General features: G+C 52.8%; 1 protein-coding gene across 3 annotated transcripts; it reads left to right on the top strand.

Moving 5' to 3' along the window:
* The first annotated feature begins 126 nt into the window (after nt 1–126).
* SS18L1 (SS18L1 subunit of BAF chromatin remodeling complex) lies at nt 127–27,821 on the top strand. 3 transcript variants are annotated; one of them, XM_055544521.1, is made up of 11 exons: nt 130–281; nt 14,646–14,722; nt 15,234–15,318; nt 15,910–16,054; nt 16,488–16,685; nt 17,448–17,609; nt 17,792–17,896; nt 18,687–18,779; nt 22,443–22,562; nt 24,024–24,151; nt 25,225–27,821. In XM_055544521.1, exons 1-11 carry the CDS (start codon nt 213–215, stop codon nt 25,249–25,251), a joined length of 1,209 nt encoding a protein of 402 aa, XP_055400496.1. In that variant the 5' UTR covers nt 130–212; the 3' UTR covers nt 25,252–27,821. The 3 variants fall into 3 exon arrangements, with proteins under 3 accessions (XP_055400498.1, XP_055400497.1, XP_055400496.1); XM_055544522.1 differs by lacking the exon at nt 24,024–24,151 and having other exon boundaries at nt 128–281; XM_055544523.1 differs by lacking the exons at nt 22,443–22,562; nt 24,024–24,151; nt 25,225–27,821 and adding an exon at nt 20,539–21,858 and having other exon boundaries at nt 127–281.
* Nucleotides 27,822–27,942: the final 121 nt, after the last annotated feature.

Here is a 27,942-nt window from a genome sequence, read left to right as displayed (position 1 = left end):
CGGAGCTCCACCTTGAGCTGAGGCGCCGCACGAGACAGGGGCGCGACGGGCTTCAGGGCAAAGCGGAAGCGGCGTGGCGGACGAGCCCACAACGCGGCTCCCCCCCCGCGCCCCCCGCCCCCCAGCGACTGCGGAGAATGAGCGCCTCCGGCTGCCTATCGCAGCCGGAGAATAAACCCCAATGATCTAGGGCTGATCCCGCGCCCGCTACCATGTCGGTGGCTTTCGCGTCCGCCCGGCCGAGAGGCAAAGGCGAGGTCACGCAGCAAACCATCCAGAAGGTGGGCTGGGGGCCCCGGACTGCGGCCCGGGAGCTGCGGGGTGCGGGCGGGCGCCGGGCCGGATCGAGGGTAGCCGGCGGGCGCGGGGCGCGAACAAAGCCGGGGCGCAGGCGACCGCAGCGACCCCGCCGGGGCCCCGCGCGCGCTTGGCCGCCGACGTGCGCCAGCTTGGGCGGGGGCGAGCGTGGGCCATGAGCAGGGCGCGGGGCGGCCCACGGGGTGGTGTCGGCGGATCCAAGCCGGGAACGACCGTGGGCCACGCCAGGCACGGTGGGGACCCGCCGCTTTCGAGACCAGGGGCCGCGGGCAGGGGCGCAGGGTGGCGGAACAGACTGCCCAAAGGGTGGTGTCCGAAAGATGCTGCTCGCGGGATGGTATCCTTGGATCCAACCCGGGATCGATTGCGGGCTGCGCGGGCACAGTGGTGACTCACCATCTTTGGGGCCACAGTCCGTGGGTAGGGGTGCAGGGCGGTGGGACCAGGCGCCCACCGAGTGGTGTCCGCCGGCCATCCCGCGCGCACAGGGGATCCGCTTCGCTGGCGAAAGCGGTGGCGCTGCGTGATGGGCGGCCCTGGCCCCTACGCGCACCTTGACTGGTCGAGGGGCGCACGGGGCGACAGGAATAGGTCCCAGCAGCTGGCCCCTACCGCCGCCTTAAGTGCTGGCACTCCGAGGCACAAAGGGGCGCATCCAGAGAGTGGGACGCAGTTCCAGCAGCCCCGCAGCCCTTCAAGGAGCGCGCTACACCCTGGGGCCGACCTGCCGGCCAAACCTTGCTGCCCTTATTCGCATGTCAAATTGTCTTTCAGCGTGACACCTAGCCAGCCTCTCACCTAACAGAAACTTTACACATTCGCTTTACAGCCTTGCCCACGTTCTTTAAGTTCGGTCTTGTGGTTTTCTAGAGATACCTTCCCGTTGGTTTGGGGGCACCTTTAACAAAGCCTTAAGCTGTGAAAATGAAGATTTCAGTTTTCCTACTGTTTTTCCTTAGAAGATAAGCTCAGAAGAAACAGGGTGTTAGTCATTCCCGCTGGAATTTTTTTGATGTTTTTAACAGCTATGTTACTTTCTTTTCTAACCTGCAGTCCTCTGCAGTATGCCTTGGTTTCTGTGAGCCTGTTTTTCCCCTGAAGGGATTCACTTTGATGGCCGCGGCCCTTCTTCCTTGATGACCTGCGGGGACCTGGTGGACTTGTTCTCAGCCTCTTGACTGTTTGAGACGACTTTTGCCGTGACTGGTTTTGACAAACGAGGAGCCTCATAAATGCTAATTGGGGAAGAGAGGACTTAAGAAGCAGGAGAAATACAGGTTTAAAAGTAGAGCATTCTTATTTGTTTGGTTAACCCTTATGGGGTGCTTACTGGCCTTATTCTAAGGGCTTTGCAGGTCTCAACTCGTTTAATGTCTTGAGTTACTATCATCCCCATTTTACAGATCAGGAGACAGGTATAGGGAGGCTGAGTGCCTACTGGTACACGGTAGAGCCAGGAGTCACACCTGGACAGCAGCTCCAGGGTCTGCCCTGACAGTGACACTCCATGTCGGACTCTTGGTTGGACAGAGAGTCAAGCATGTGACCCAGACGCGCATGTTGGCAGCCCAAGGGGCTCTGAGGACCCTGGTTTTTGGAGCTAAGTGTGACGAGTATGGTCACTGTTCCTAAAGCTGCCTTGGCGTCAGCATTCATCCAGTTGTTTGCACTTTGCAAGTCTCTGGGCAGATGTGTGTGTTTGAGCACTGCTCCCAAACATCAGATAAGAGAGACTGCATCGCAGGGCAGAAGGTCTGCATGCTGACCATTGGAGATGGGTCTTCGGCTTAGGCTGTCATCTGGTTTGACCTTTTAGGGCTAGCAGTCTGTATAGTCACCTTAGTGTTTTGTCAATGCATATATGCAGGGCTCTCTTACTGGTATTCTGAGAGGGCATCAGAGATACATGTTCTGCACTCATGAGCTGTGTCCACAGTATGTGCTCATGCTCAGAGCGTTGAGAAAAAGCCAGGGGTTCCTTGGAAGCCTACTTGGTAGTGAGACAGCAGGGAGTACACTCTTGTCCTTAGAGTATGTTTGGATGGGAGCTTGCCAGGCAAACTCCTACTCAACCTTCAAGGCCCCACTTGGCAGTTATGTGGTAAGTCCAGCATTTTGACATGTCACTTGGACTCCCAAGTTTTGTGTTGCTGACCGGTTCTTGTTGTGTCCCCAGGCTGGCACAGTGTCCAGCACAGTCAGTGCCTAGCATGTGCTGGAGCATCTGTGACCCTGGTCCCATCAGTCGAGCGTTTGGGACGGGCAGTTGTAGTCACTTCCTACAGCCGTCATAACAGATTACCACAAACAGGGTCATTTAAAACAGCTGCAATTGATTTTCTTACAGTTCCAAGGACTGGAAATCCAAAGTCTTGGTGTTGGCAGTGTTGCTTCTTTTCTGGGGTTCTGAGGCAGGATCTGTTCCAGGCTTTTCTTTGAGTTTCTGGCGATTGCTGGTGGTCCTTGGAGCTCCTTGGCCTGTAGACGCATAATCCTGACCTCTGCCTCCATCTTCACCTGGCCCCCTTCCTATGTGTCTATGTCCAATCTCCCTCGTCTCATGAGGACACCAGGTGTGGGATTTAAGGTCTGCCCTAATCCTTCTCTGTTGGCTCAGATGGTAAAGAATCCGCCAGCAATGCAGTAGACCTGAGTTCAATCCTGGGCCAGGAAGATCCCCTGGAGAAGGGGATGGCAACCCACTCTAGTATTTTTGCCTGGAGAATCCCATGGACAGAGGAGCCTGATGGACTACAGTCCATGGAGTCACAGAGTCAGACGCAACTGAGCAGCTAACACATTAATCCATGTGATCTCAAATATAAGTTGATTACTTTCCCAAGGCCCCTATTTCCAAATAAGGCCATGGTCCCAGATACTGGGAGTTAGGACTTGACCAGGTAATTTTGAGGGGTGCAGTTCAACTCCTAAAGGAGGACACATGGGGCAGGGGCATATCAGATAGGGAGGACCAAAGAGTAGGGATAGTAAGGGTCTCAAAGGTTGAGAGTCACCAGTGGTCCCGCCTGTGGTCTGCAGGGAGCAGAGCAGGTGTTGTTCAGTGGCTCAGTCATGTCCGACTTTTTGTGACCCTGTGGACTGCAGCATGCCAGACTTCCCTGTCCTTCACCATCTCCCGGAGTTTGCTCAAGCTCATGTCTGTTGAGTCAATGATGCCATCCAACCATCTTATCCTCTGTTGCTGCCTTCTCTGCCTGCCTTCAGTCTTTCCCAGCATCAAGATCTTTTCCAATGAGATGGCTCTTCGCATCAGGCACCAAAACTGGTGGGGCTAGAAGGGCCAGCCTGGTTAGGGGTGCCTCAGTCATGCACTCAGTAGTCTTGCTTGCAGTGACTAAGCATAGTGTGAGGGGAGGTGCAACCCAGGTGAGAACCATGGGGGACATGATTTGGCCAGAGGGTCTGAGCTGGAGGTGGGCAGTGTCCCCAAGAAAAGCCAGTGACTCTGTACCTGGCCAGCTGACCTATAGGCCAGGACTTACCCTGAACTGCTGTTTCCGGCTGGGGAGCCAAGACCATGCTCTGGGTGTCACTGGTGGGGGTTGGGGTGCCGCTGTCTCCGCAGCCTGTGTGGCTGTGCCTTGGCCGACGTGTAGGTGCCTCCTTGCTGCTTGGCACATAGTAGTTGCTTAATAAATGTGAGTTTTATCATCACTGTTTATATTGGTTTCCTTAGCTTGTTTCCTCAGCTGAAGAGCAGGGGTAGCATCTTGTTCCTCTGCACCCGAGCACCTTCTGCGGGGGAGACAGGCTCTGTGGAGCTTATAGAGGGGTGGGCAGTTGGCGTGTTTGCTGATGCGGGTCAGGCACGGGAGAGAGACCAGTAGGGTGGCTGCCTGGCCCCAAGGACCTCAGTGCCCAGGGGCAGGGTGGGGGCACAGGGGTAAGGGGTGACCCATTGTGGGGGGAGTGCCCTGTGCTCTCTCAGACCTGAAACTTGCCTTAAAAATGTAGGCTAATTCATGGGGGAGGTAGATTGGCCATTTTAAAATTCACAACTGAGAGGGTCTTGGGGACTCGGAGCCTCCTGTGAACTTTGCTGTTGATCATCTCAGGCAGTAATTACTGAAAGCACTTTCACCCCAGTGAGCAGAGGCCTGGGAAGGGTCTCCCGGGGTGGGAGTGGTGGTGTCCTCTCACTGTGGTCTCTGGGACCAGCCCTGGGTGGGGAGGCAGGGTGCTGCCCCTGAGCACACTTGAACCTGTGCTGTGGAGGCTCTGAGTGCAGCCCCTATGGGTGTTATCAGGGAGAGAACAGCTACCGCTTGGCCTCTGCCCTTCTGCCCAGGCATTGCCCCAACCCAGGTGTTGTCCTGGGAGCCCCCTGGTGGAGGATGGAAGCCTCTGGATAAAGTACAGGCCGCACCCCCCGCCCCTCCGCAAGCCCGCCTCCTCAGGGCTGTGTCTCTCTTGCAGAGCCTGGAGGGGGAGGGAGGGGGAGGCAGCCAGGGGTCCTCTGACACTCACTTGCAGGTGTCCCCACTGTGCCCTGCCCGTGGCCCCAGCCCTCTGCCCCAGCCTGCTCCCCAGGCCCGTGGGCCCTGTGCTGGGAGTTGGATGACAGCATCCATGCAGTCCCCAGGCTTTGAGTAGAAGCCGCCCTTCCCTGCAGTGAGGGGACCTAGCACTGGTGTCCCCAAGTGGCAGGACCTGGGCAACGTCGGGCCAGTCTGGACCGCCTGATCTGTGGCAGGCACCATGACCGTGTGCCCTGCTGCGCGAACATGACAGGAGTCAGAAGGCCCCAGGGCAAAGGTGCTGGATGTTTGTGCAGCTGAGGCTCCTGGAACGTGGCCCCAATCCCTAGGCCCGCACGGCTCCTGAGCAGATGGGTGACTGCGCCGGGACTGCAGGGCTGGTGGATGGCAGTGGGCGGTGGGGTCAGCAGTGAGGGTGGAGCTATGGCAGCTCACAGCCCAGCGCCCCCACCCCCACTGCCACCCCCAGGCCTCGGGTTCCTTGTTTTAAGGAAGATGACATGGTTGGATCCTTTCAACGGCACTTGTGGTAACACGTGATCATCTGGTACAGGAAGGCAAGTCACCTTGTAAGTAAGTGATGGTCTCAGCCTTTTGATGGTATTCTTGACATTGAGCAAAAGCAATGAGTAGATTCTGAAGGGCAGGTGATCCCAAACTGTAGGAGTCCAGGGTCCTGTGAAGAGGGAAGGGAGCCAGGCTCACAGGGGCGGAGTGACAGTGACTGAATAATGTGGGGACCCCACATCCTTAAGGAGGATGGACATATGTTTGCAGCTGTGTGCACGTTAACATGGATAACAACAAACTGTGGAAAATTCTTAAAGAGATGGGACTACCAGATCACCTTACCTGCCTCCTGAGAAATCTGTATCCAGGACAAGAAGCAACAGTTAGAACCAGACATGGAACAACAGACTGGTTCCAAATTGGGAAAGGAATACATCAAGGCTGTATATTGTCACCTTGCTTATTTAACTTATATGCAGAGTACATCATGAGAAATGCTGAGCTGGATGAAGCACAAGCTGGAATCAAGACTTCTGGGAGAAATATCAATAACCTCAGAAATGCAGATGATACCAACCTTATAACAGAAAGTGAAGAGGAACTAAAGAGCCTCTTGATGAGGTGAAAGAGGAGAGTGAAAAAGCTGGCTTAAAACTCAGCACTCAAAAAACTGAGATCATGGCATTCATCCCATTACTTCATGGCAAATAGATGGGGAAACAATGGAAACAGTGACAGACTTTACTTACTTGGGCTCCAAAATCACTGAGGACAGTGAAGTCACTGCAGCCATGAAATAAAAAGATGCTTGCTCCTTGGAAGAAAAGCTATGACAAACCTGGACACCATATTAAAAAGCAGAGATAACACTTTGCTAATAAAGGTCAGTATAGTGAAAGCTACGGTTTTTCCAGTAGTCATGTACAGATGTGAGAGTTGGACCGTAAAGAAGGCTGAGCACCAAAGAATTGATGCTTTTGAATTGTAGTCTGGAGAAGACTCTTTGGAGTCCCTTGGACATCAAGGAAATCAATGCAGTCAATCATAAAGGATATCAACCCTGAATATTCATTGGAAGGACTGATGCTGAAGGTGAAGCTCCAGTACTTTAGCCACCTGATGTGAAGAGCCGACTCACTGGAAGAGACCCTAATGCTGGGAAAGATAGAAGGCAGGAGAAGAAGGGGATGACAGAGGATGAGATGGTTGGATGTCATCATCGACTCAATGGACATGAGTTTGAGCAAACTCCAGGAGATGGTGAAGGACAAGAAAGCCTGGCATGCTACAGTCCATGGGGTTGCAAAGAATTTGACACAACTGAGCAACTGAACAACCACAACCATGTTAACGTGCCTTACCATGTTCTTAGGGTCTGAACACACGTGTCAGGCACAGAGGGAGGGCCTCAGGGCGGGGCCAGCCCTCCCAAGGACACCATACGAGTAAGGTTTGGGGTTTTTTGAAACCCACACATCCGATTCACAGATTCACCCATCAGGCAGATGTTTGTTGGAAGGGGTCCTGTCAGCATCCATCAGCAGGGTCTGTGGCCTGGGGGATCCTAGTTATCCTCTGGGGTGGCTGGTGGCAGCTGCCTGTGTGCTGGCAGGAAGGAGCCCTGATGGATTAGCAAAATGTTTGCCCTGAGAACCATGGTGGGAGGAGGGTCAGCTACCCGGGGACACTTACCCAGCTCTCCAGTCATCCCTCCCACAGCTCAGATGGCTCCCAGGAGTTATCTCATGTGGAGTTGGCCCCACGTGTGGAGGCGTGCGCTGCGGTCTCTTGCAGCCACAGAAGCCCCTGAGTACCACGTGTTTGTTTTGTGGAATTCTCTGGTGCTTAGGAAACCACGAGGGGGGAACTTTGTGGCTGAGACAGGGACGGTGAGAGACCAGCGGGACGGAAATGTTCCCCGTGTGTGCACAGCGGGCACGGGGAGATGCTTCCAGAACCAGCTGAGGTTGGCTAGAGTGGCAGCCAAGGGTGGGGGTTTGGAGGCCCACCCTCCCCCTGGGCTCGCCTGGACTTCAGCACATCCGTGAATTTCTTCCCATTTCGAGGGCACAGCCTTACAGGCACAAGGACATTGTGAAGGGTCTTTCTGCCCATTGTGGGGTGACCTGATTCCCCCCTCGGCAGCAAGTTTCAGGGCCTCCAGGTCCCTCTGTGCCCCTATTCCAGGGTTCCCTGATGGCTCCAGTCCCTGTACCCTACTCTCTTGTGGGCTCAAGGACCCCTAGTTCCTCCCCTTCCCAAATTTCTGATATCCTCAATCCCTCACCCACCCAGTCAGGACCCCAAGTGTGGTATCAGTGGCGCCCTGAGCCCGACCCTGCCTCATCACCTGTGTCCTCACCTCCAGGCAGCCCCATGGGCAGCAGAGTGCCAGGTCAGTCATCACCTCCCTCGAAGCCAGGTCCAGTCCCTGGTAAAGCCTGTGGTGGATTGTCACAGAAACAACAGCTGAGTGGGGCCACCCCAGCTCTGAGCCTGTGTTCCCACCCCTACGGCAACCCCGGGCTTTCCTTCGTGGTGCTCTGACCGCTGAAACAGCGGCCAGCACAACAGAGTCTTGATGAGACCTGTGCTGTCTGGCTACCCACTGGGGCCTGAGACCACCAGGGTGACCACGTGCCAAGGAGGCCCCACTGATGCCAGAGCTGAGGCCAGGAGAGACCTGCGGCAGACCGCCCCGACAGCCCAGAATCATGAGATCTAAGAAGCCGCTGTTTTCACCATGGGTTTGGGGACGTTTGTGACACGCAGCAGGTAACAGCTGTGCCCTGTGTCCCATGACCTTGGTCCTGCTGGCCTCTGCAGTCCATCCAGGCTGCGGTTCAGCAGGTCACCCTCTGCTGGGCATAGGCCTCCCCCTCCCCCAGCCGCTCCATGGTTCTCCGTCTCCACCACATCCTCTTCTGCACATTCCTAAAACTTCTGTCTCTGCTTTCGGATGTGCCGCACCTTTGCCTGGGCCATCCATGCCACTCAGACTGCCCTACCTCCATCTCCACCTGTGTGTTCCTGGTCATCTTTCCAGCCATGGCTCAGACATTGCTGAGTGCTCCTGGATCCCTGCTGTCAAGATCACAGTTGACACAGCCGCCTTGTGGCACCAAGCAGATGTGTGCCCATGGCCAACTTGCCCTGACTCCGGCCGCCTACTGCGCACTCCCATCGCAAGCAAGGGTGGGGTCTGGCTGCCTCCTTGTCATGCTCACCTGGGTCTAGGATAGGCCTTCAGAGATGGGATCTCACCATGACTTGGCAGTCGTGGCCCTCAGTGCTGAGCGCCAGCTTCTCCAAATGGTGTTGCCACCTTCTCTACTGTCTACCCCAGGATTCTCGCCTCCAGAGGCTCTGGGCCATGCCTTTCACTTGAGTTTCAGCTCTTATTTTTCATGAGTCTCCAACTCCTTTCTCTGTGACATCACCTGCCCTATCCCCCTGAACCTATGAAAAACCGGGCTTCCCAAGAGGGCAGAGAGCAAGGGGCATGCCCTCTGGTGCAGGAAGACACAGAATCTCCTGTGAGAAAACTCAGAAGACAGCAATAAATATGTGAAGTAGATTGTTAATCCCCGTCAGTGTAAGTGTTGTCTTTATTTTTCAACTTTGTATTAAGGATACACACTTTTTAGACACACACTAGGTAGAGAAAGGGGCTTCCCTGGTGGCACTAGTGGTAAAGAATGCCCCTGCCAGCACAGGAGATGCCTGAGACAAGCATTTGATCCCTGGGTCAGGAAGATCCCCTGAAAGAGGAGATGGCAACCCATTCTTTCCTGGAGAATTCCTTGGACTGAGAAGCGTGGGGGGCAACAGTCCATAGGGTCGCAAAGAGTCAGACACAACTGAAGCAACTTAGCATGGGCACACTGGTAGGAAAAAGAACAAGTGAACCCCTGGACCCTCCCAGCCCCGGCAGCCCCAGACTCTTTAAAATTACCTTTTATACAACGTAGTAAATCATTTATACTCCAGTATAAAATAAAAAATTTTTTTAAAGAAAAAGTTAAATAAAAATTTAAAAGATCAAAAAAAAGAAGCTTAAAGATAATAGAATCATCTTTTAAATGGTAACAGTAACAGATGCCTCTCTTAGAAATTTTAATAAACACATATAGGGAATAAGAAGGAACTGATTCACAGATAACCACCTTTAGTTGGCAGGATATGAACCTGCTCAGGGAGACCCCAATGGATTTCCAGTCCATCAGAAAATATCAGGGCTTTCCAGACAGCTCAGTTCGTAAAGAACCACCTGCAATGCAGGAGACCGTGGTTCGATTCCTGGGTTGGGAAGATCCACTGGAGAAGGGATAGGCTACCCACTCCAGTATTCTTGGGCTTCCCTGGTAGCTCAGCTGGTAAAGAATCCGCCTGCAATTTGGGAGACCTGGGTTAGATCCCTGGATTGGAAAGATCCCCTGGAGAAGGGAAAGGCTACCCACTCCTTACAGAATTACATGGACTGTATAGTCCATGGGGTCACAAAGACCCACAAAGTCGGACACGACTGAGGTGACTTTCACTTTCATAGGAAATAAAATCTGTTTGTAATCTCCAATCTGGAGTGAGCCAGGGTTGCCCTCTGGTCATTTACTTCTTGTTTTAAGGTTAGATTTTACACTCATCAAAACCACACCTGCACATAAAGAATCAAATCATGCTGTGGGGCTTGTATTAGAAATTTGGGGTCATTCTTCCACCCCCATGCTGGTTTCCACCTCCCAGCAGCACCACTTGCCCTCACCATTGCTAAACCAAGTGGCTGCTTCTTGAATGATCTTAGCTTTAAGCACTGTCTGTTGACTCAGTCCACTCACAGCCTGGAAGCTGAAAGTCTGAGACCAAGGTGGTGGCAGATTTGATTCCCAGCGAGGACCCTGGTTCGTGGACGGCCGGCCACCTTCTTGCTGTCATCCCAGAGGAAGCTCTGGTGTTGTCTTTTTCTTCTCACCAGGGCAGTGATCTCATTATGGGGGCTCTGCCCCCATAACTTTATCCAACCCTGAACACCTCCCAAAGATACTGCCTCCAGACGCCATCACACTGGGAGTTAGGGCTTCAACACAGGAGTTTTAGGGGGACAGCAGATATTCAGTCCCTAACATTTGCTTTCACATGAAGATGATGGCAAAGGGGGTCCTGGCTCGTTTTCGTGCTCCCTCTTCTACCACACACAAGTGCTCCTATTACCCCAGGATGGCCCCGTGGTGGTTGATCCACCTCTGGTTGTGATAGTATAAATATTGTTCCATGCACGATCTTGTATGTGATCATTTTTCCTGTCCAGTCTTTTTTTTTTTCCCCTGGAGTTGGCAATCTCACTTTCTTTTGAATCATTTCTCACTACTTTATCCTAGACTTTCTCCCAGTCATGGAAACCTCAGCTCAGGTAATCTGTCAGGTTCATGGTCTCAGGGCTACTCTTCTTGGGGCTCTCTGGGTCTCCTCCACTATGGTCCCCATTCTTTAGGCCTCTGTGTTGGTCTGAGATCTTCCCCTTTTGCCATTTGCTCCCTTGTTTTATGGGACCACATCATTTTACAGATCCTGAAAAAAGGTTTGTGGGACAGGAACCTTTAAAAGAATTCCCTTATTCTCTTCCCCCTGATTTCCCCAAGTCAACATGTTGCCTCATTTGCTCTCTCCTCCTCTCTCTGCCCCCCTGCCCTGTGTATAAATATTATTTTTTCCAGAATCATTTGAGATTTGCAAACTGACTTTTACTCCCAAATGTCCAAGCATCACTTTCCTAAAGACAAAGATATAACCACAGAACAGAGATGGGAATGTGGGAGCTGACATGGACACAGGACTGTTATCTGGTCTGTAGACCTAATTCTAATTCCCCATTTATGCCAAAAATGTGCTTCATAGGAAAAGAAAATCCCAAGTCATGTAAATTCAGTTTGCCAGTAAGGAATTCTTCCATCTTTGTCTTTAAAACTGACATTTTGAAGATTATGGGTCAGTTGCACTCAATAGGGCCTCTGTGGTGGCTCAGATGGTGAAGAATCCACCTGCAATGCAGGAGACCCGGATTTGATTTCTGGGTTGGGAAGATCCCCTGGAGAAGGGAATGTCAACTCACGTTAGTATTCTTGCCTGGAGAATCCTGTGGACAGAGGAGCCTGGCGGGCTACAGTCCACGGGGTCGCAGAGAGTCAGATACAAGTAACACAGACACATTGCGCTCAATTCGGGTGGAAGATGCCTTTTCCTTTTTGTGTTAAGAAAATGTATTAAGTCTCCCTTGGGATTGGGTTGTTGCTCCCCAGGATACTTTGGGATTGCCTCATTTCTTCTCAGAAGTGCCCCTTCAGGATCTAGTTATCTCTCCTGGGAAGACACCCCTCAGTCACTCCTCTGGCAGGCACTGTCAGGATTAGGTCATCACCTCTATAAGTCTCCCAGGCAATTGGTCGTCTCTCTTCAGAAAGTCTCCCTAAGGATCAGGTAATCCGTCTCACAACGTATACCTCAGGATCAGGTCATTCTAACTCTGATAGAGTCTCTTAGGGCTCATAAACTCCCTCAGATAATATGCCTCAGGATGTCTTCAATCCTCAGGAAGTCTCCCTTCAGGTGGGCTAATCCCTCCTGAGAGTGCTTCCCTCAGGATTGAGTCATCCCTCTTTTGAAAGACTCCCCATTGGCTCATGTCTCATCCAAAAGTCTCCCTCAGGGCCAAATAATTCTCAGAAGGTCTCCCTCTGGATCCAGTCATCCCTCCTCACAAAGTCTCCCACAGGATCGGATCATTCCTCTTGCAAGTCTCCCTAAGGATCAGATCATCTCTCCTCCAAAGGCTTACCTAGGATCAGGTCGTTGCTCCACAGGAAGTGTTTCAAAGATCAGGTCTTTCCTCCTCAGAAGATCTCTGTCAGAACTGAGTCATCCCACCTCAGGAAGTCTTTCCCTGGGTCTGATTATCCTCATCAGAAGAGCTCCTTCTGGATCAGATCATTCCTGCTCTGAAAGTCTTCATGAGGATCTGGTCATCCCTCCTGAGACCGTATCCCTCAGGATCCCAACACTCATCCTCAGATAGTCTCTCTCAGGGTTAGGTCATCCCTGCTCAGAGTCTCCCTGAGGATCAGGTCATTCCTCCCCCAAAATCTCCCTCAGAGCAAGTCGTTCTCTTCAGAAAGTCTCCCTGGGAGTTGGGTAATCCCTCCTCAGAAATCCCTTTCATAGATCAGGCTGTCCCTCCTTAGGGAATCTCTGATTTGGGGTGTTCCACTTAAGAAAGTCTCCCTTACGATTGGGCCATCTCCCCTCTGGAGTGTCAACCACCTCAGGATCAGGTCATCCCTCCTCAGAACGTCTCAGTCAGAACTGGGTCATCTACCTCGGGAAGTCTCTCCCAGGGTCTGATTATTCTCCTCAGAAAGTCTCCTTCAGTGATTTCCCAGGTGGGCCACTGGCTAAGAATCTACCTGCCAATGCAGGAGACATGGGTTTGATCCCTGATCCAGGAAGATGGAGCTGCTAAGCCTGTGAGACGCAACAACAGAAGTTGGCCTCCCTTAAGCCCATTTCTTTGCAACCCCATGGACTGCAATGCACCAGATTTCTGTCCTTCACTATCCCGGAGTTTGCTCAAACTCATGTCCATTGAGTGGGTGATGCTATCTAACCATCTCATCCTCTGCCTCCCTCTTCTTTTGACTTGAATCTTTCCCAATATCTGGGTCTTTTCCAATGAGTCAGCTCTTCGCATCAAGTGACCAAAGCATAGGAGCTTCAGCTTCAGCATCAGTCTTTCCAATAAATATTCAGGGTTGATTTCCTTTCGGATTGACTGGTTTGATCTCCCTGCTGTCACAGGGACTCTCATGAGTCTTTTCTAGCACCACAGTTAGAAAGCATCAGTTCTTTGGCGCTCAGCCTTCTTTATGGTCCAACTCTCACATCCATACACGACTACTGGAAAAACCATAGCTTTGACTATACGGACCTTTGTCAGCAAAGTGATGTCTCTGCTTTTTAATACACTGTCTACGTTTGTCATAGTTTTCCTTCCAAGGAGCAAGTGTCTTTTCATTTCATGGCTGCAGTCACTGTGCACAGTGATTTTAGAGCCCAAGAAAATAAAATCTGTTGTTGCTGCTACTTTTTCCCCTTCTGCTTTCCATGAAGTGAGATAGTACCTTGTTTTTAAAAAATCCTAACAGTGTAACATTTTCTTATAGTTATGAGAACTACAAAAATGTTTGTAATAGCTGGTTAACGTCTCATCCTATGGTTTTCCTGTCATTGCTTAAGTTGTCCCAACAGTGAGCACTTAGCGTCCCCTGTTTTCTGAGCAGGTAAGAAGGATGCTGAAATGGATTTATGGTTCATGTGAAGCGTGTGACCATGGGAGAGGATTCTCGCCCGGCAACAGGAGCCTAGGAGGTAGAGCCTGTGGTGCCTTTTAGGGGCAGCTCTGAGAGGGAGAGGACATGGCCTTCTGTGGTTGTTTTCCTTTCTTAATTAATCTGAGAAAGACTTCCTGGGCAAATGGCAGGGATGCCCAGTCCCTGTTGGTCTAGCAGCCTGCCTGCGAGGGGCTCCGCAGGCAGCCCCGCCCCACAGCGCCCCCTTGTGGCTCCCCATCTCGGGTCCGCTCCTCCGCCGGTGTGGCAATGGCAGAATTTGGCACATCATCTCTAGGGTGGCAAAAACAGCCCAGCAAAGAGGAGGAGGTTGTAACAAAAAGCCAAGCAAGAGAAACCAAGCCCAAAGGCTCAGGGGCTGAGTGGGGAGGGCGAGGCCCTCAGTGCTTGGGTCCCCCATCTCCGCCCCACGTCCTGATGGGAAGTATCCACTCAGGGCCTCCTGGTTGGTCTCTGGGAGCCCCTCCCACGCTCCCACGTGGTGACCTTTTTTGCAGCCTCTGTGGCCTCCTGGTCTCCAGGGCTACCCCAGGTGCTGTCCCCAAGTGGCCATTTTGGAGAAGGCTCCCCCAGGCATCCCCACTATACGGCCATTACTTGTGGGTCTCACGTTCTCCAGACTCCAGTCCACCCTCAAGGACCCTGGAAAACAGGTCCTGCAGGCTGTGGGTTTTCCTCTGCAGATAGAGAACCTGGAACCTGTCTGGGTGGGGCTGGGTGCGATGGACCCTGGCCCTGCAGGGCTGCGGGCTTGGCCCAGGGATGTGGAAAGTGCTGAGCCCTGCTGGCTCGGGCTGTGAAGGGGCAGCTCTGCTGATGGCACCACTGGGCCTCATGAGCTGTGGGATGGTGCCCTGGAGCCCCGTCAAAGACCACCCGAAAACACACCATGTTCCCGTGCTCACGTCTGCTTCTCCTTCAGATGCTGGACGAGAACCACCACCTAATCCAGTGCATCCTGGACTATCAGAGCAAGGGCAAGACAGCTGAGTGCACCCAGTGAGTGGCCACACCGCCTGCACCCCTCCCAGCTGCCTCGGGCTCAGTGGCCTGAGAGAGTGGGGCCTTGGGGTTAGCTAAGCTGCTGAGTCAACTCCCCCTGGGTGGCTCCCCACGGAGAGGTGGGCGGGTTTGGAGGGAAATGCGAGTGTAGGGGAGAGTGGACCGCTGTGGGGCCCAGGGCTGGGTACAGAGTGAGCTCACGAGCTGCTCTCTTAGATGCTGTTGCCTCTTCGAGGGCTGGGGTATCAAGTGAGCCCAGTGCCAGGGTCCACCAATGAGGCTCAGCCCCTGGCAGACCCTCCTATGTCTCCCTGGCCCCCACATCCCTCTGACCCACCTCCACATCCATCCTCTGAACAGACTCAGTGGTACCAGGTCAGGGTATCCCTCCCCACCCCTGGCCCTTTCTGGATTGCAGAGCGCTGTGCCACCTGCCCATTCCCCCCACCCCAGGGCTTGGCTGCAGGGCTGGGCAGGCTCCTCCCCTCACCTATGCCCCTGCCTGCAGGTACCAGCAGATCCTACACCGGAACCTGGTCTACCTGGCCACGATCGCAGACTCCAACCAGAACATGCAGTCTTTGCTGCCCGCCGTGAGTGCCCACCAAGGCTTGTGGGGGGGGGGGGGGTTGGTATAGACACCGTTGGTCCAAAACTGTGGGGCTGCTGTCTGGTTCAGATCTGGGAGATGAGGGTGCCCGGGTAGGTAGGGGGTCACTTGGAAGCTCCATTTTCAGTGATCAGAGGTGGGCCTGGGGGTGGAGGAAGAGCAGGGCGCCTGGCAGCCTGATACTGTAGCACAGGACAGGCTGTGCAAGGGCTCGAGGCTACCAGGGACAGAGACCCCGGCCAGCTGAGACCAAGGAGGGTGGTGGGGAAGGGTGTGGAGAAGGTGAGGTGGACGCAACTGGGGCTGGTGAAGCAACTCCCTGAGTCCCAGGAATGGGGGGCCCAGCTTTGAACCTCAAAGTGTGTGTTGAAAAGCTCGGGGAACACTTGGAGTAGCATTTCTGTCTTGGCCTGAGCTGTCCGGCTGTATGAGAGCGGTGGTCTGTCTTAGAGGCTTTGCCAGGCAGCCAGCAAATGTGGCTGCAGGTCTTGGGGTGGCTGAGTCCCTGGATGAGATAGTCTAGAGGCTGTTCTTCGCGTTAACTCTCCTCCCGGTGACCTTCCTGTTGCCACAGCCGCCAACGCAGAGCATGACGCTGGGCCCGGGAGGGCTGTCCCAGAGTGGCTCGGCCCAGGGCCTGCACTCTCAGGGTAGCCTCAGTGATGCCATCGGGGCCGGCCTGCCACCCTCCTCCCTCATGCAGGCCCAGATCGGCAACGGTGAGCAGCCCTGGCGCGTTGGGCTCGGGTTGGTTCCGGGAAACAAGCGGGTCACCGACTGGGCTCCTGAGTGTCTGGTGCTGCAGTGGAGACCCCCTCTTCCCAGAGGCCCTGCTGCAGGCACACGTGCGCAGGTGACACGGGGGGGTGGGTAGGGCCCTTGTTGCAGCCCCAGATTGGCTGCGACCCTGAAGATCGACATGCATCACCTGGTGTCACCTGAGTGCACAGGTGTCCTGTCCTTGGGTTGAGAGTTGGTAGCAGCCATTGGGAAGGTTGATTAATGTGATGGGAAGCAGGCCGTTTCCTTCTCTGGTTGCGTCCTTGACCGTGGTCAGCCTTCCCCCTGCACAGGCACCTGAAGGAAGCTCGGGGTGGGGGGGCCTTTCAGAGCGGCTCTTCCGTGGGTTTCACACCCCCTCACCCCCCACAGGTCCGAACCACGTGTCCCTGCAGCAGACGGCGCAGAGCACGCTGCCCACCACCTCCATGAGTATGTCGGGCAGTGGCCACGGCTCGGGGCCTGGCTACAGCCACTCAGGCCCTGCCTCGCAGAGTGTACCCCTGCAGAGCCAGGGCGCCATCAGCAACTACGTGTCCCGGGCCAACATCAACATGCAGTCCAACCCAGGTACCGCCCCGTTCGGCCCATGGCCCCCTCCTCTGGCAGCTTCCCGAGGGGCGAGGCTGGTGGGTACAGGCCTGGTGGGTGGGGGCCTTGGCTGTTCCCACGGCAGCTTCAGGGGAGGCTCTGAAGGGTGGTGGCATGCCCCTCCTACCCCGCACTGGGAGGACAGGGAAGGGCTCCCACAGGCAGGAGGCAAGCAGGGCATGCTGAGGAGTGGCGGGAGCCCCGCTGGGCAGCTTGGGGCCTTGAGCACTCAGGAAGCGTTGGGTCCAAACTGGGGTGCCCCGTGAGTTTCAAAGCTTAGACAGAAACAGAGTGTGAAATTACTCCTTGCTTCTCGTTATGTTAATTACATACTGAGAACCTATTTGGGATATATTGAGTCAAATAAAATGTTGCTGAAATAGATTCCACCTGTTTCTTTTCACTCTGTGATGTGGCTCGCATATCTTGTGCTGGACAGTGCTGCCTGGAGGGTTCCGAGCAGGGGGGCAGGAAAGGACAGGCAGGCGGGGCCCCCCAGGGCCCTTTAAGGCTACCGTCTGGGGAGGGCAGGGCAACAGGCTTCTCTGGGACCAGCGGGTGGGGGCCGTATTTCACATTTTATGAGTCACCCAAAGGCACTTTGGCAGGAAGGGTGACGTGGCCCCATCAGGGGGGCCTTGTGGAAGCCGCAGCCTGGGGTGAGGGTGCAGGCTGGTCTGGGGGTGGGGGAGGCACCACCTGGGAACCGCTTGGGTTACTGGGGTCTGTCGTGTTCCCCAGTGTCCATGATGCACCAGCAGGCAGCCTCGTCTCACTACAGCGCAGCGCAGGGCGGAAGCCAGCACTACCAGGGCCAGTCCATGGCCATGATGGGCCAGAGCGGGCAGGGGGGCGGCGTGATGGGGCAGCGGCCCATGGCGCCCTACCGGCCCTCCCAGCAAGGTGAGGCCGCCCTCGGTACAGGGAACCGGTGGGGGGAGGGCCGCTGTGGGAAGCCTGGCTTCTGGGGGCTGGACATGCGGCAGGGCCCCGTGTCCCCTGGGTGGGCCTGGTGGCATGTCCACTTAAGGGGCCCGCCTGGGAGGTTCTGGGGCTCGGAGGTGACGTCAGCACTGTCCCCCCAGGCTCGTCCCAGCAGTACTTGGGCCAGGAGGAGTACTACGGCGGTGAGCAGTACGGCCACGGCCAGGCCGCTTCAGAGCCCATGAGCCAGCAGTACTACCCCGATGGTGAGGCCCGCTTCCTCGGCATCTGTCCCCACTCCCCAGTTGTTCCCAGTTCAGTCCCAGCGCTCCCGCCAGCAAAGCACCCAGAGTCCCCTTCGAGGGTGGGGGCTGGTCTCTGCTGAGAGAAGCTTCCGGCACTGGGCTCCCTGGGGCTGGGGGCACAGTCCTCTGAATGGATGGACATAAATGTCTGAAGAAGGGCAACGAGCTCATGGTGAAGTGCCTTCAGGAAGGTGACGAACCTGAGCCAACTGTAGGTCCCGTAACACCCACCTCCCAGCTGCTCAGTTACACCTTCTGCAGGTTATTTTCCTTTTCCGTGTCACCATTCCGGCATCTTTAAAATCAGGATTTGTGGAGATGGCTTAAAGTGACTGCAGAGGACGGGTGGGATTTGGGGAGGACCCCATGCAGGGATGTGTGACCAGGTCAGGCAGTGGGTGGTGGGGAGGTGGCCAAGACCAGAGGGGTCACACACTCCCATGGGAGCCGGCGGCGGGATGGTGACCACATAGCGACATTAAGAGCTAATGGACACATGTGTGCCAGACATGGGGCACCAAGTATGCCCTGTAAACCTTGGCTTGTTGGCCCCAGGAGCAGGTAGCCGTCTGCACTTTAAAGGAACCTCGGCTGCCAGACAGCAGGAAGAGCCCCCACAGGCTCCGTCTAGGACACGGGACCCACATCCAGTGGCAGGCCATCCTGACCTGATGGCTGAGTCCATGTGGTCTTTCCCGGGACTAGGAAGCCAGGACCTCCGCTGACTGCTAGGCGCCCCGTTTCCTTGCAGGACACGGCGACTATGCCTACCAACCGGCGTCCTACACAGACCAGAGCTACGACCGGTCGTTTGAGGACTCCACGCAGCACTACTACGAGGGCGGTAAGGCAGCTGGCTGTGAGCTCCAGGCCTAATGTGCACAGAGCCTGCAGAAATGGGGCAGGTGCTGATAGAGCTGCCAAGGTGATGTCACCAAACTGATTGGGTGCCAGCTGGCCCTGGAAAGGACTTCCTGCTGCCCCCAGGAAATGCTGAGAGGAGAGGGGCCACTAATAAGCTCATGGGCGATGGGATCCAGGGCCCCCAGTCTGCTGGTCAGGAGTGGGGACAACGTCAGGGCTGCCAGTGGCCCAGGAAAGAAAAGACAGATAATGCAAATGGAACGACTGACTAGAAAGTGTCTTTTGGGGTGACCTTTTTTAATTGTAAAAACATGTAGTGTTGCCATTTTAGCTGTTTTTAAGTGCACACTCCAGGGGCACCAAGCACGTGCACGTTGTGCGGTCACAGCGTCGTCTCCAGAGCCTTCGTCTTCCTGAGCTGCCCATCTGTCCCCAGTAAACGCTCCCTCCGTTTCCCCTCCCTCTCCGGGAAAGCTGGGCTCAGCCTCCTCCGCAGGAAGAGCCCCACGCTGCTCACCAGGGTGGGCTTGTTGAAGTCTCAAGTGCAATTTGTACCCTCGCTTTGGGTTACAAGCATCCCCCTCCATGATTGATGAGGACTTTGCTAAGACGTCCAGTGACTTCTTTTAGGGCAGGTGTGGCAGACAACACGGTTTCCTCCTGGGTCTGGAAACGTTTTGTTCTACCTGGTTAGTGACCCCCGCACAGGACCACACGGTACTGGCCACGCCTCAGTGGGTGGCCTGCCTGGTCTTTTTTAGCTGGGAGGTGGGGGTGTTTCTTTCAGAGGAGTGGTCTGTGCCCTGAGAAAGGCAGGGGTGTTGGGTGGGGGCGATAAGGGGTGGCTTGAAGCCAACATAAAGGACTTTCCCATAATTAGCTTTGTCCCCCAAGGGAATGAGGAACCTCAAGAGACACAGGTGGCTGGTCCTGGTATTGTTCACAGGAGGTAGGCGCCCTGCACATTCCCTGGAGTGAGAGGTGCAGAGAAGTGGCCCAGGGCACAGCAAACCCAGATGGGTGGGACAAGGTTGCTGTCGGGGCCACTGCAGAGCCCTCCATGGAACCTTGACATCCCACTGGCATTTCCTCTCCATGAGGTTTACAGGAGCAGAGGCTAGACACAGCCAGTGTCCACTGTGGCATGTCCCCTGGGTCACACCAGGTGCACAGCACCAGGGTGTCTGGATGCTGCCTTCTGTGTAAAACAGCGAGTGCTAAGAGCACACCCACCCACCATAAACAGATGAGAAATACTGGGGACAGCGATGGAAGTGACTCGGGGGTGATAAGGCCAGGCCGGGCGGGTGGTGCAGGCGGGCCCTGGGCCTCTCCAAGGTGGACTGGGTTTGTTTTTAGATTTCAAATCGCATCAATGTATCTGTCCATTTAGAAGTCAAACTTCGAAATAGTAAACATTATTGGCTCTCGTTGAAAATCAAAGCGCTAATCCTGCGGCTGTGCAGATCTGCCCCCAACCCCCAGTCCCCGGGTCAATTCTCAGTTTCTCCCGATGGTAGTGGTGACTGTGGGTGGGCATTCGGGACAGCAGGGCGGCTCTGCCCCAAACAGCTGCCACTCAGGCCCCGAGGCTCATCTGTGCTTGACGACAAGTTTTATAGACAAGTCACCATCATGGGTTTGTTTCTTTGTTTTGTGGCCACATTCCTGCCACATTTATTAACACCAGCCTCTTCTTTCACCAATGAGTGTTTCTTTTTTTCATGGCCACGTCATAGACTGTTGCAATTCTCTGATGCACTTCTCAGGAGACACAAGGACAGTGAACCCACATCTCCACCAGTTGCTGACACCTCCTTGGCCATTGGCTGTCTCATTGGCCATTATTGCTGGGACTGGCCATGGTTGTGAGGAGGGAGCAGAGGTCAAGATGTTTCCTTAGACGGTGATCAATCAGAAAGACGGAGGAAAGACTTCCCTGGTGGTCCAGTGGCTAAGACTCCACACTCCCAGTGCAGGAGACAGGGTTCGATCCCTGGTCAAGGGACTAGATCCCACCTGCCACAACTAAAGATCCCACATGCCACAGCACAGCTAAGAGCTGGCTCAGCCAAATAATAAATAATTTTTTAAAAAGACGTGGCAGGCTCCTCAGAGTCCACCTTGGAGAAGAGTTTGCCCATATTACAGAGCGTGTTCCTTTTCTTTATGTACAGCTGGAAATGGACTTCCTAGTGGGGTTTTAAGCCTTTCCACATGAATTTTCTCTCAATAAAGCTGTTATTTTTAAATGTACGTTATCAGAATCCCAGTTTTTAAATACTTGCAATTTATAATTCCTAGAAGAGGACAGTTATTTACAACTGGAAAAATAATGTAGAAAAATGGGTTATTTGGATTCCATTGTTCATAACCTGGCCTCTTGTCACGGTGCCTCTGTCTCTTACTTCCAGAATATGTTTTGATTAAAGAACAACAAAACAACAAACAGCTCTCCTTTCTGGGCAGGCTGTTCACTGGCTCTCGGATGCCACAGAGGAGTAAACACTCCTGGGCCCCCGGCCTCCAGCTGCTTCTGCTAGAGGGTGGGGTCTTATGCAAAGTAGGACCCGACTTACTGTAAGTTAAAGGGTACGCACTGTGGTGTTGAAGAGCAAAGCCCTATTTGAAAGAAAACAATGAAACCAGACTTAAATTGGTCTTTGTATAAAGGCACTACGAAAACTGAATTGGAATTTAATCTCTACACCAATCTAAAACTCTTGTGACCTGCGTTAGGAAGACTTTGTAGAAATATTTTTGATTTTTAAAATTTTATTTAAATATAGTTGATTGACAGTGTTGTGTTTCAGGTGTACAGCAAAGTGATTCAGTTATACATATATACATATATTTACATATGTACTTTTTTTAGGTTCTTTTCCGTTGTAGGTGTAGGATTTTTAAATGGTTGTTAACACTCGCTCTTAACCCTTGATAACTATTTGTTAATATGCTTCCACTCTTTCAACTTTTACTATGAGCTTTCTTCCAAAAATGAGGCTTTTAGCATGGGTGCTGGCTGGCTAGTTAAGATTTTTGAAAATGAGAATTAAGACATTTTCTTTGGAAAAAAAAGAAAAAGTGAACCTAAAACATCTCTGGGACTATACCCACATATAGATGAAGAACACAGAAGCAAATTTCTGCATCTTTTCATCCATGAAGTACAGGTGTGAACTGGCTTGCACATTTGCCTGTAAAACGAAGGTGCACTGAAACGTGTGGGGTCCCTTTGAACTGTGGGAGTCACACAGCCTTTCCCTGTGTGTCCAGATCTCCTTCTTATAAGGACACTGGATTAGGGCCCAGTCTAATCCAGTATGGCTTCCCCTTAACAATTACATCTGCAAAGACCCTCTTTCCAAATAAGGCCACAGGTCCCCGGGGTCAGGACCTCAAAGCCCTGGTATCAGGCTTTGTTTTAACTGCAATAGTCTTTTCATTTTAGCTGTATATTTGTATCTCTATCAGATAGTAAGAGAGAAGTATAATAAAACAATTTGTATTGATTGTTGTGGAAAAGAAAAGGTACTGGAGCAATAGAGTCAAATCTATGGAACCCAAAGCAGCCCATACCTTGGGGGACAACGGAGCTGCCATTGTTCTCTGGAAACAAGCTCACGTCTACTTCCCTCTGCAGGAAACTCACAGTACAGCCAGCAGCAGACAGGGTACCAGCAGGGCACGGCACAGCAGCAGACGTACTCCCAACAGCAGTACCCCAACCAGCAGAGCTATCCTGGACAACAGCAAGGCTATGGTAAGGTGGGGAGGGGGGGGGTTGCGGGAACGTGGTCATTCAGTGGGTGCCTGCACACTTATTTTGAAACAGCTGTAGGTTTCCAGAAAAGCTGTGGGGAAAGCTGATGGTTCCCCGTGGCTAACCTCTTCTATTCCCAGCGGCCCGTGGGCACAGCTAAGAAACCAGTGCTGGTGCATGGCCGTGAACGGAACCCAGTTTCTTCAGCTCTCACGGACCTACCTGCGTGTCCTTTCCTGTCCTGGACTGTCTGAGGTCCCACAACTCCTTGGGTTGCAAGTTGCCCGCACTTTCTTTGTCTTTCCTGACCTTGGCACTTTGAAGTGGGCTAGGCAGGCACTTTGTAGACCCTCCATCAGGCTGGGTTTGTCTGGATTCTGAAAAAAAGACCATGGTGGGGAAGTGCCTTCGTATCCCCTCCCGTGGGTGTGACTTGCCTCTACTGAGGCTGACAGTGGTCATGTGGTCCACGGCGCCTGTCAGGCCTTCCCACTGCCGCACGCCCTCCATCCCCTCCTCCAGACTGTGGTGTCACTGGGTCCATCCCCACCTGAGGGGGCATCATCCACATAGATTGTCTAGGAAGTCTTCTCCAGGGAAGATAGGTGTCTTCTCCCCTGTTCACTTAGTTATTGATCATATATTTCTATTGGTAGGTACTCACAGGTACTGATGTTACACATCAGGTTATGATCCAAACTTCTTTATTTTATGGTTCAAGCTGTCTCAGCCCTGCCTCTCGGGAGCTTGGGTTGGTGCCTGTGCCCCTTGGACGTGCCCCCTGCTTTTGGCTTTGGGCATGTGCTTCTTTCTGGGACCACAGCATTTCCCCTGTCCCAGCCCTTGAAGCAGCTGGTTTTGGAAAAACCCCTCAGCCTTTGTCAATTCCGCCTATCCTGTCCACTTAGGCTTCGAGGCACCATCACTGTCTTGCGTGGTTTTCGCCATTTGCTGTGCATTTAACTCATGTTTACAGTGATAACTGTGACTGTGTAAACTGGTCCCAAGAAGCAGGTCTAGCGCTCTTACAGCAGCCCCCAGTCCCCGTCTGGATGTTGCGGGGGGTGGTGCGCATGGCTGGAGCCATGGGGGCGTAGCAGGGTTGGCTGCCAGCTGTGGTGCTTTCACTGCTCAGGTTTAATGTGGCGGAAAAACAGGTGCTGATGTCTCAGGGGCTTCCCCAGTACCTCAGCTGTAAAGAATCCACCTGTAATGTAGGAGCCGCAGTAGATGCAGGTTGGATCCCTGGGTCGGGGAGATTCCTTGGAAGAGGACATGGCAACCCACTCCAATATTCTTGCCTGGAGAATTCCATAAACAGAGGAGCCTGGCGGGCTACATTCCATGGGGTTGCAAAGAGTCAGACACGACTGAATTAGCAGGAACGCACGTCTCAGGGGCTTGGGAGGACCTGTGGGAGAGGGTGTTGGGGGGTGGTCTCACAATCCTGCTGTGTTCTAGGACCTGCCCAGGGTGCCCCCTCACAGTACTCCAGCTACCAGCAGGGACAAGGCCAGCAGTACGGAAGCTACCGAGCATCTCAGACGGGCCCGTCCGCCCAGCAGCAGCGGCCTTATGGCTACGAGCAGGCAAGCCTTCTGCCCGTTTCCAGACCCACGCCCCACCTTGTACATCGCATGTGACAAAGGTTTCCCCTATGGCCATGAGGAATAATAAAACGGGACAGGCTGGCTCCCTAGGTTCCTCTAGAACATGAATTCTCTGAGCCTGTAAGGTTTTTAAAAATTGCCACTTCAGTCAGACACAGCTGGCTCTTTGTGTCCTAAACTCGCCTAGAGTCTCGTCTTTCACACCTCGGATGTCTCCCTCATGCCTGTTTCCCTCATGTCTGTTGCATGCCTGCAGGTTACGGCACCTAGGCAGATTGTAGAGCTTGCATCTTGCCTGGCACAGTTGGATCTGTCTGGGGCAGGAGCAGGGTGGTAGGCGGGAGGAGATGGGTCCTGGGCACTCTGGAGTTTCCTTGGAGGACAGTCCCGGGCAAGAGGTGACTATCCATCAGTGACTATATGGTAGGTCAGAGGCACTAATGACAATTTACATGGCTAATAAAACCTTAAGGCACTGTGTGGATTAGGGATGTTTTTCTCTTGGTACCTGAATAGGTAAGCTCCTGTATCTCATTATTTAAATACTTCTCACCCTGCTCCCTAAAGAGAGATAAAGAATGAGCCAGTTTTACGTAGAGAACGAGTTTTCAACAGGACGTACACAAGCCCAGGGCAGAGTTATTAGGGGAGCAAAGCTTTTTGGTTTTTGGAATGTTCCAGTGAGTGTGTGGGAAGCAGTGCCAAGGGGAGTGTGCCTGGGGAGCCCATCCCAAACCTGCTCACGGCAGGGTCAGGTGGGGATGTGACGGGGGTACCTAGCCCAGGCCCAGTGCGGTCAGCTGCTGTGTGACCACGTGAACCAACCTCTTCCACCCACTGACCTGTCAGTCATCTCAGCCTGGATGGTGGCTTCCAGAACATCAGCTACCCACCTGCCTCAGGACACAGGCTGAGGCATTTGGTCGCTGGCCAACCATGCCCGTCCACCTCTCATCCTGGGTGTGGGCTGGGGTGGGATCTGTCTCATCCTCAGGTGTGGACCCTCCTACGCAGGCCTGTTGGGGTATAATCTGTGTCTTGCTCTCTTGCAGGGCCAGTACGGAAATTACCAGCAGTAAAGGACCCGCGTCTATGAGGAATCCTGAGGCGGCATGTCCGCCCAAGGATGGACAGGCCAGTGACAGTTCTGAGGGGCTGTGACCTGTAGGCTGCCCCTCGCCTCACGCAGCGTCTGCTTGTGAAGCGCGCACATTTCATGCGGGGTGGGACAGCAAGCGTGCACGCTGGTGCCAGATGGCGCTTTGATAGTGTGACATATTTGGTGCTGTGTATAGTATTGTATGTCCATACAACGGAGAGGTTGTCCCTTTTTGTCCTGCCCTCCATGTTTCTAGCTAGCTTTAGGGGTCCCTTCATCATTGGAGTCTTCTCTGCCCAGTGATGGGACAAACCTACCAGAGGCCACAGTCTGTGTGCTCTTATGAGCAGACCTGAGGTTGACTGTCCTCTCATGTTTGTACTGGGGGTGTAAACTTGTCTCTCACTGGCTGCACTGCCCCTGGATGGCAGCCTCTTTCTTCCTGGGCCGCCGGGGAGTTGGGGAGGCATTTTCTGTAGTTTGCATCAGTCTCTGTTACCCAATGGAAAGGATAAATAAGCTTCACTTGGAGAGGCTGTGAACCTTTATTTCCAGACCTCGCTCCTTACCTGTGTCTCTGGTTCTGTTTATCCAAAAAGTTACATGTTTTTGTATTACAAAGTAAAGAGGGATCAATGACTTTGTTCCAAATAAGTAGGAATCCAAGAAGGCAACTGTGATCAGCCTCACCCAGGGAGAGCAGTATTACTGAAGGAAGGAGAGGGTAGTCCTCTGGAATTACTTTGGGTTTGACCCTTGTTTATCGGATGGTCGTTTCTGGAATTTTAATATGTAATATGCTCAATTCTAAATTCATAATTTAAAATAGTGACACCAAATTCTCCAAAGATTTGGCAAGTTATTTTATACTACTTCTTCCAGGACCTGCTTATTCAGATCGCCAAGCGAGCATTCCTTTTCATTTAGGAATATCTGAAATTCATATCTTATTTTTAAAGAGAACACCACTGATTTTACTGTGTTCTTCCTAAAAAGAAGGAAAGCTCTTACGTAGAGAAATTTGAGTCATTTTTACATTCGTAGGACATTAAATGCCATTTAAATTCTGCACAAATGTTAAAGATAGCTCATGTGGAAAAGTCAGGTCAAAGGAAAAATTCTACATTTCACTAGTAAGTCATACAGACATTTTATCAACCTTTACTTGGATAATAATACCTATATTTATTATGGCCCCTTTAAAAACATCTTTGGGTAAATGCTGACATATTTCCAAGAACCAAGAAAATACAAAAAAAAAATCCAATTCTTGATATCTCAAGTCTACTGACGGTGATGTTTTAATGAAGTCTTATGTTTTAAAATTTTAAAGTAGTACTTTATCCATAATTGGATGCTTTGCAGTCTATAAGACATTTTTAATGTGTTTCTAGCAGAATGAATTCCGTCCCCACTGGGAACACGGCGACAGTTACTGTTGCTGTTTTACAGAGGAAGCACCAGGGCTCTTTGAAGGGACAGCTGGGGTCCAGGGCAAGTCCTGTTCTAGGACGTTCTGCCCTCTTCTGTGGAGGCAGAATCACACGGACAGTGGGATAGAAATGTTTATTTTGTAGACTTTTGGGTTTTAGAAACCATTAATACTAGTAAGGGCTTAAAAAATACATCTCTGTATTAAATTACTTAAGTGAGAGCCCTTAATTGCTAAATGACACAGACATTAGCAATTTCAATTTAGGGAGTCATTTCCCTTCATTTTGTTCTGTTCTTTCCTGACAATTTTCATAGAAGTAATTTGCAAACTCAATCGGGGATTAAAATTTCCCGTTGAAAATGTTAAAACATTTCAGAGAACTGTGAAAATAGTTTATTTTTCTTCTTTGCCAATATGGGAATATGCCTTTTGTGTGTGTGTGTGTGTGTTTTTAAGTGCTGTATTAATACTTTTTGAAGGAAAAGAACACTTGAAAAAAACGTATTCCAAAACTTCAATCTGAAATGTCTTACATTAAGAATTTCTTGAATGTTGTGTATATATTTTAAAAAGCACTTTGTGAAATAGTTTGTACATTTATTTCCTAATTTATACATGATTGTTGGTGTTAATATATTTAATGATTAATAACAAAATGTTTATTTAACGTGCCGTCCATTCTTATGTAACGTGGGGAGTGATGCCAGCGGCTCGTCACTCTCTTGTGTCTCTTCTGTCTGCGGAAGCTCAGGCCGAAGCGAGTCGTCCGCGCGGCGTGGTCCGTGCAGCCTGGTCTCCCGGCTGAGGTGCGGGCGGCCGGGCGGTGACGCCGCGTCTGGACTCGGCACCTCCAGCCCGGCCCGGCCGACCGAGCATCTCTCCAGCGCCCAGCCGGAGCCTCCCCTCGGGGGTCGCTGAGCGCCGGCGGCCGCTCAACCTCGGAGCCAGAGGTGGGCGTCTGACCGTCCGGCCGTGACCGGGCAGGTGGCCCGGTCTCGTTCACGAGCACACGCCGTCCTCGGACAACCGTCCTCGTCCGCCGTTTCTCTCTTCAGTCGGACTTTGGCGTCTTGTTTTATGCCTTTGGTGTGATTAATAAACTGGCTCTTCGAGAACCGACCTGAAGACTGAGTTTCCGTGAGGTGATGGGGAGCCGGAAGCCGCGGTGGGAGGGGGTTGCCCGGCCCGCGGTGTCGGAGTCCCTGGGTTCAAAGGAAACACCCGCCCACTTGTTGG

The sequence above is a fragment of the Bubalus kerabau genome, chromosome 13 (assembly GCF_029407905.1).
Source record: "Bubalus kerabau isolate K-KA32 ecotype Philippines breed swamp buffalo chromosome 13, PCC_UOA_SB_1v2, whole genome shotgun sequence".
Lineage (NCBI taxonomy): Eukaryota > Metazoa > Chordata > Mammalia > Artiodactyla > Bovidae > Bubalus > Bubalus kerabau.
The sequence above is the reverse complement of the archived record's forward strand: the minus strand, read 5'-3'. Positions and strand labels throughout refer to the sequence as shown.

Coding starts and splice junctions, on each gene's coding strand:
- SS18L1 (XM_055544521.1), top strand. CDS start 213: ATGTCGGTGGCTTTCGCGTCCGCCCGGCCGAGAGGCAAAGGCGAGGTC. Junction 17,610..17,791: donor CTACCGGCCCTCCCAGCAAG/GTGAGGCCGCCC, acceptor CTGTCCCCCCAG/GCTCGTCCCAGCAGTACTTG. Junction 24,152..25,224: donor GGCCTTATGGCTACGAGCAG/GCAAGCCTTCTG, acceptor GCTCTCTTGCAG/GGCCAGTACGGAAATTACCA.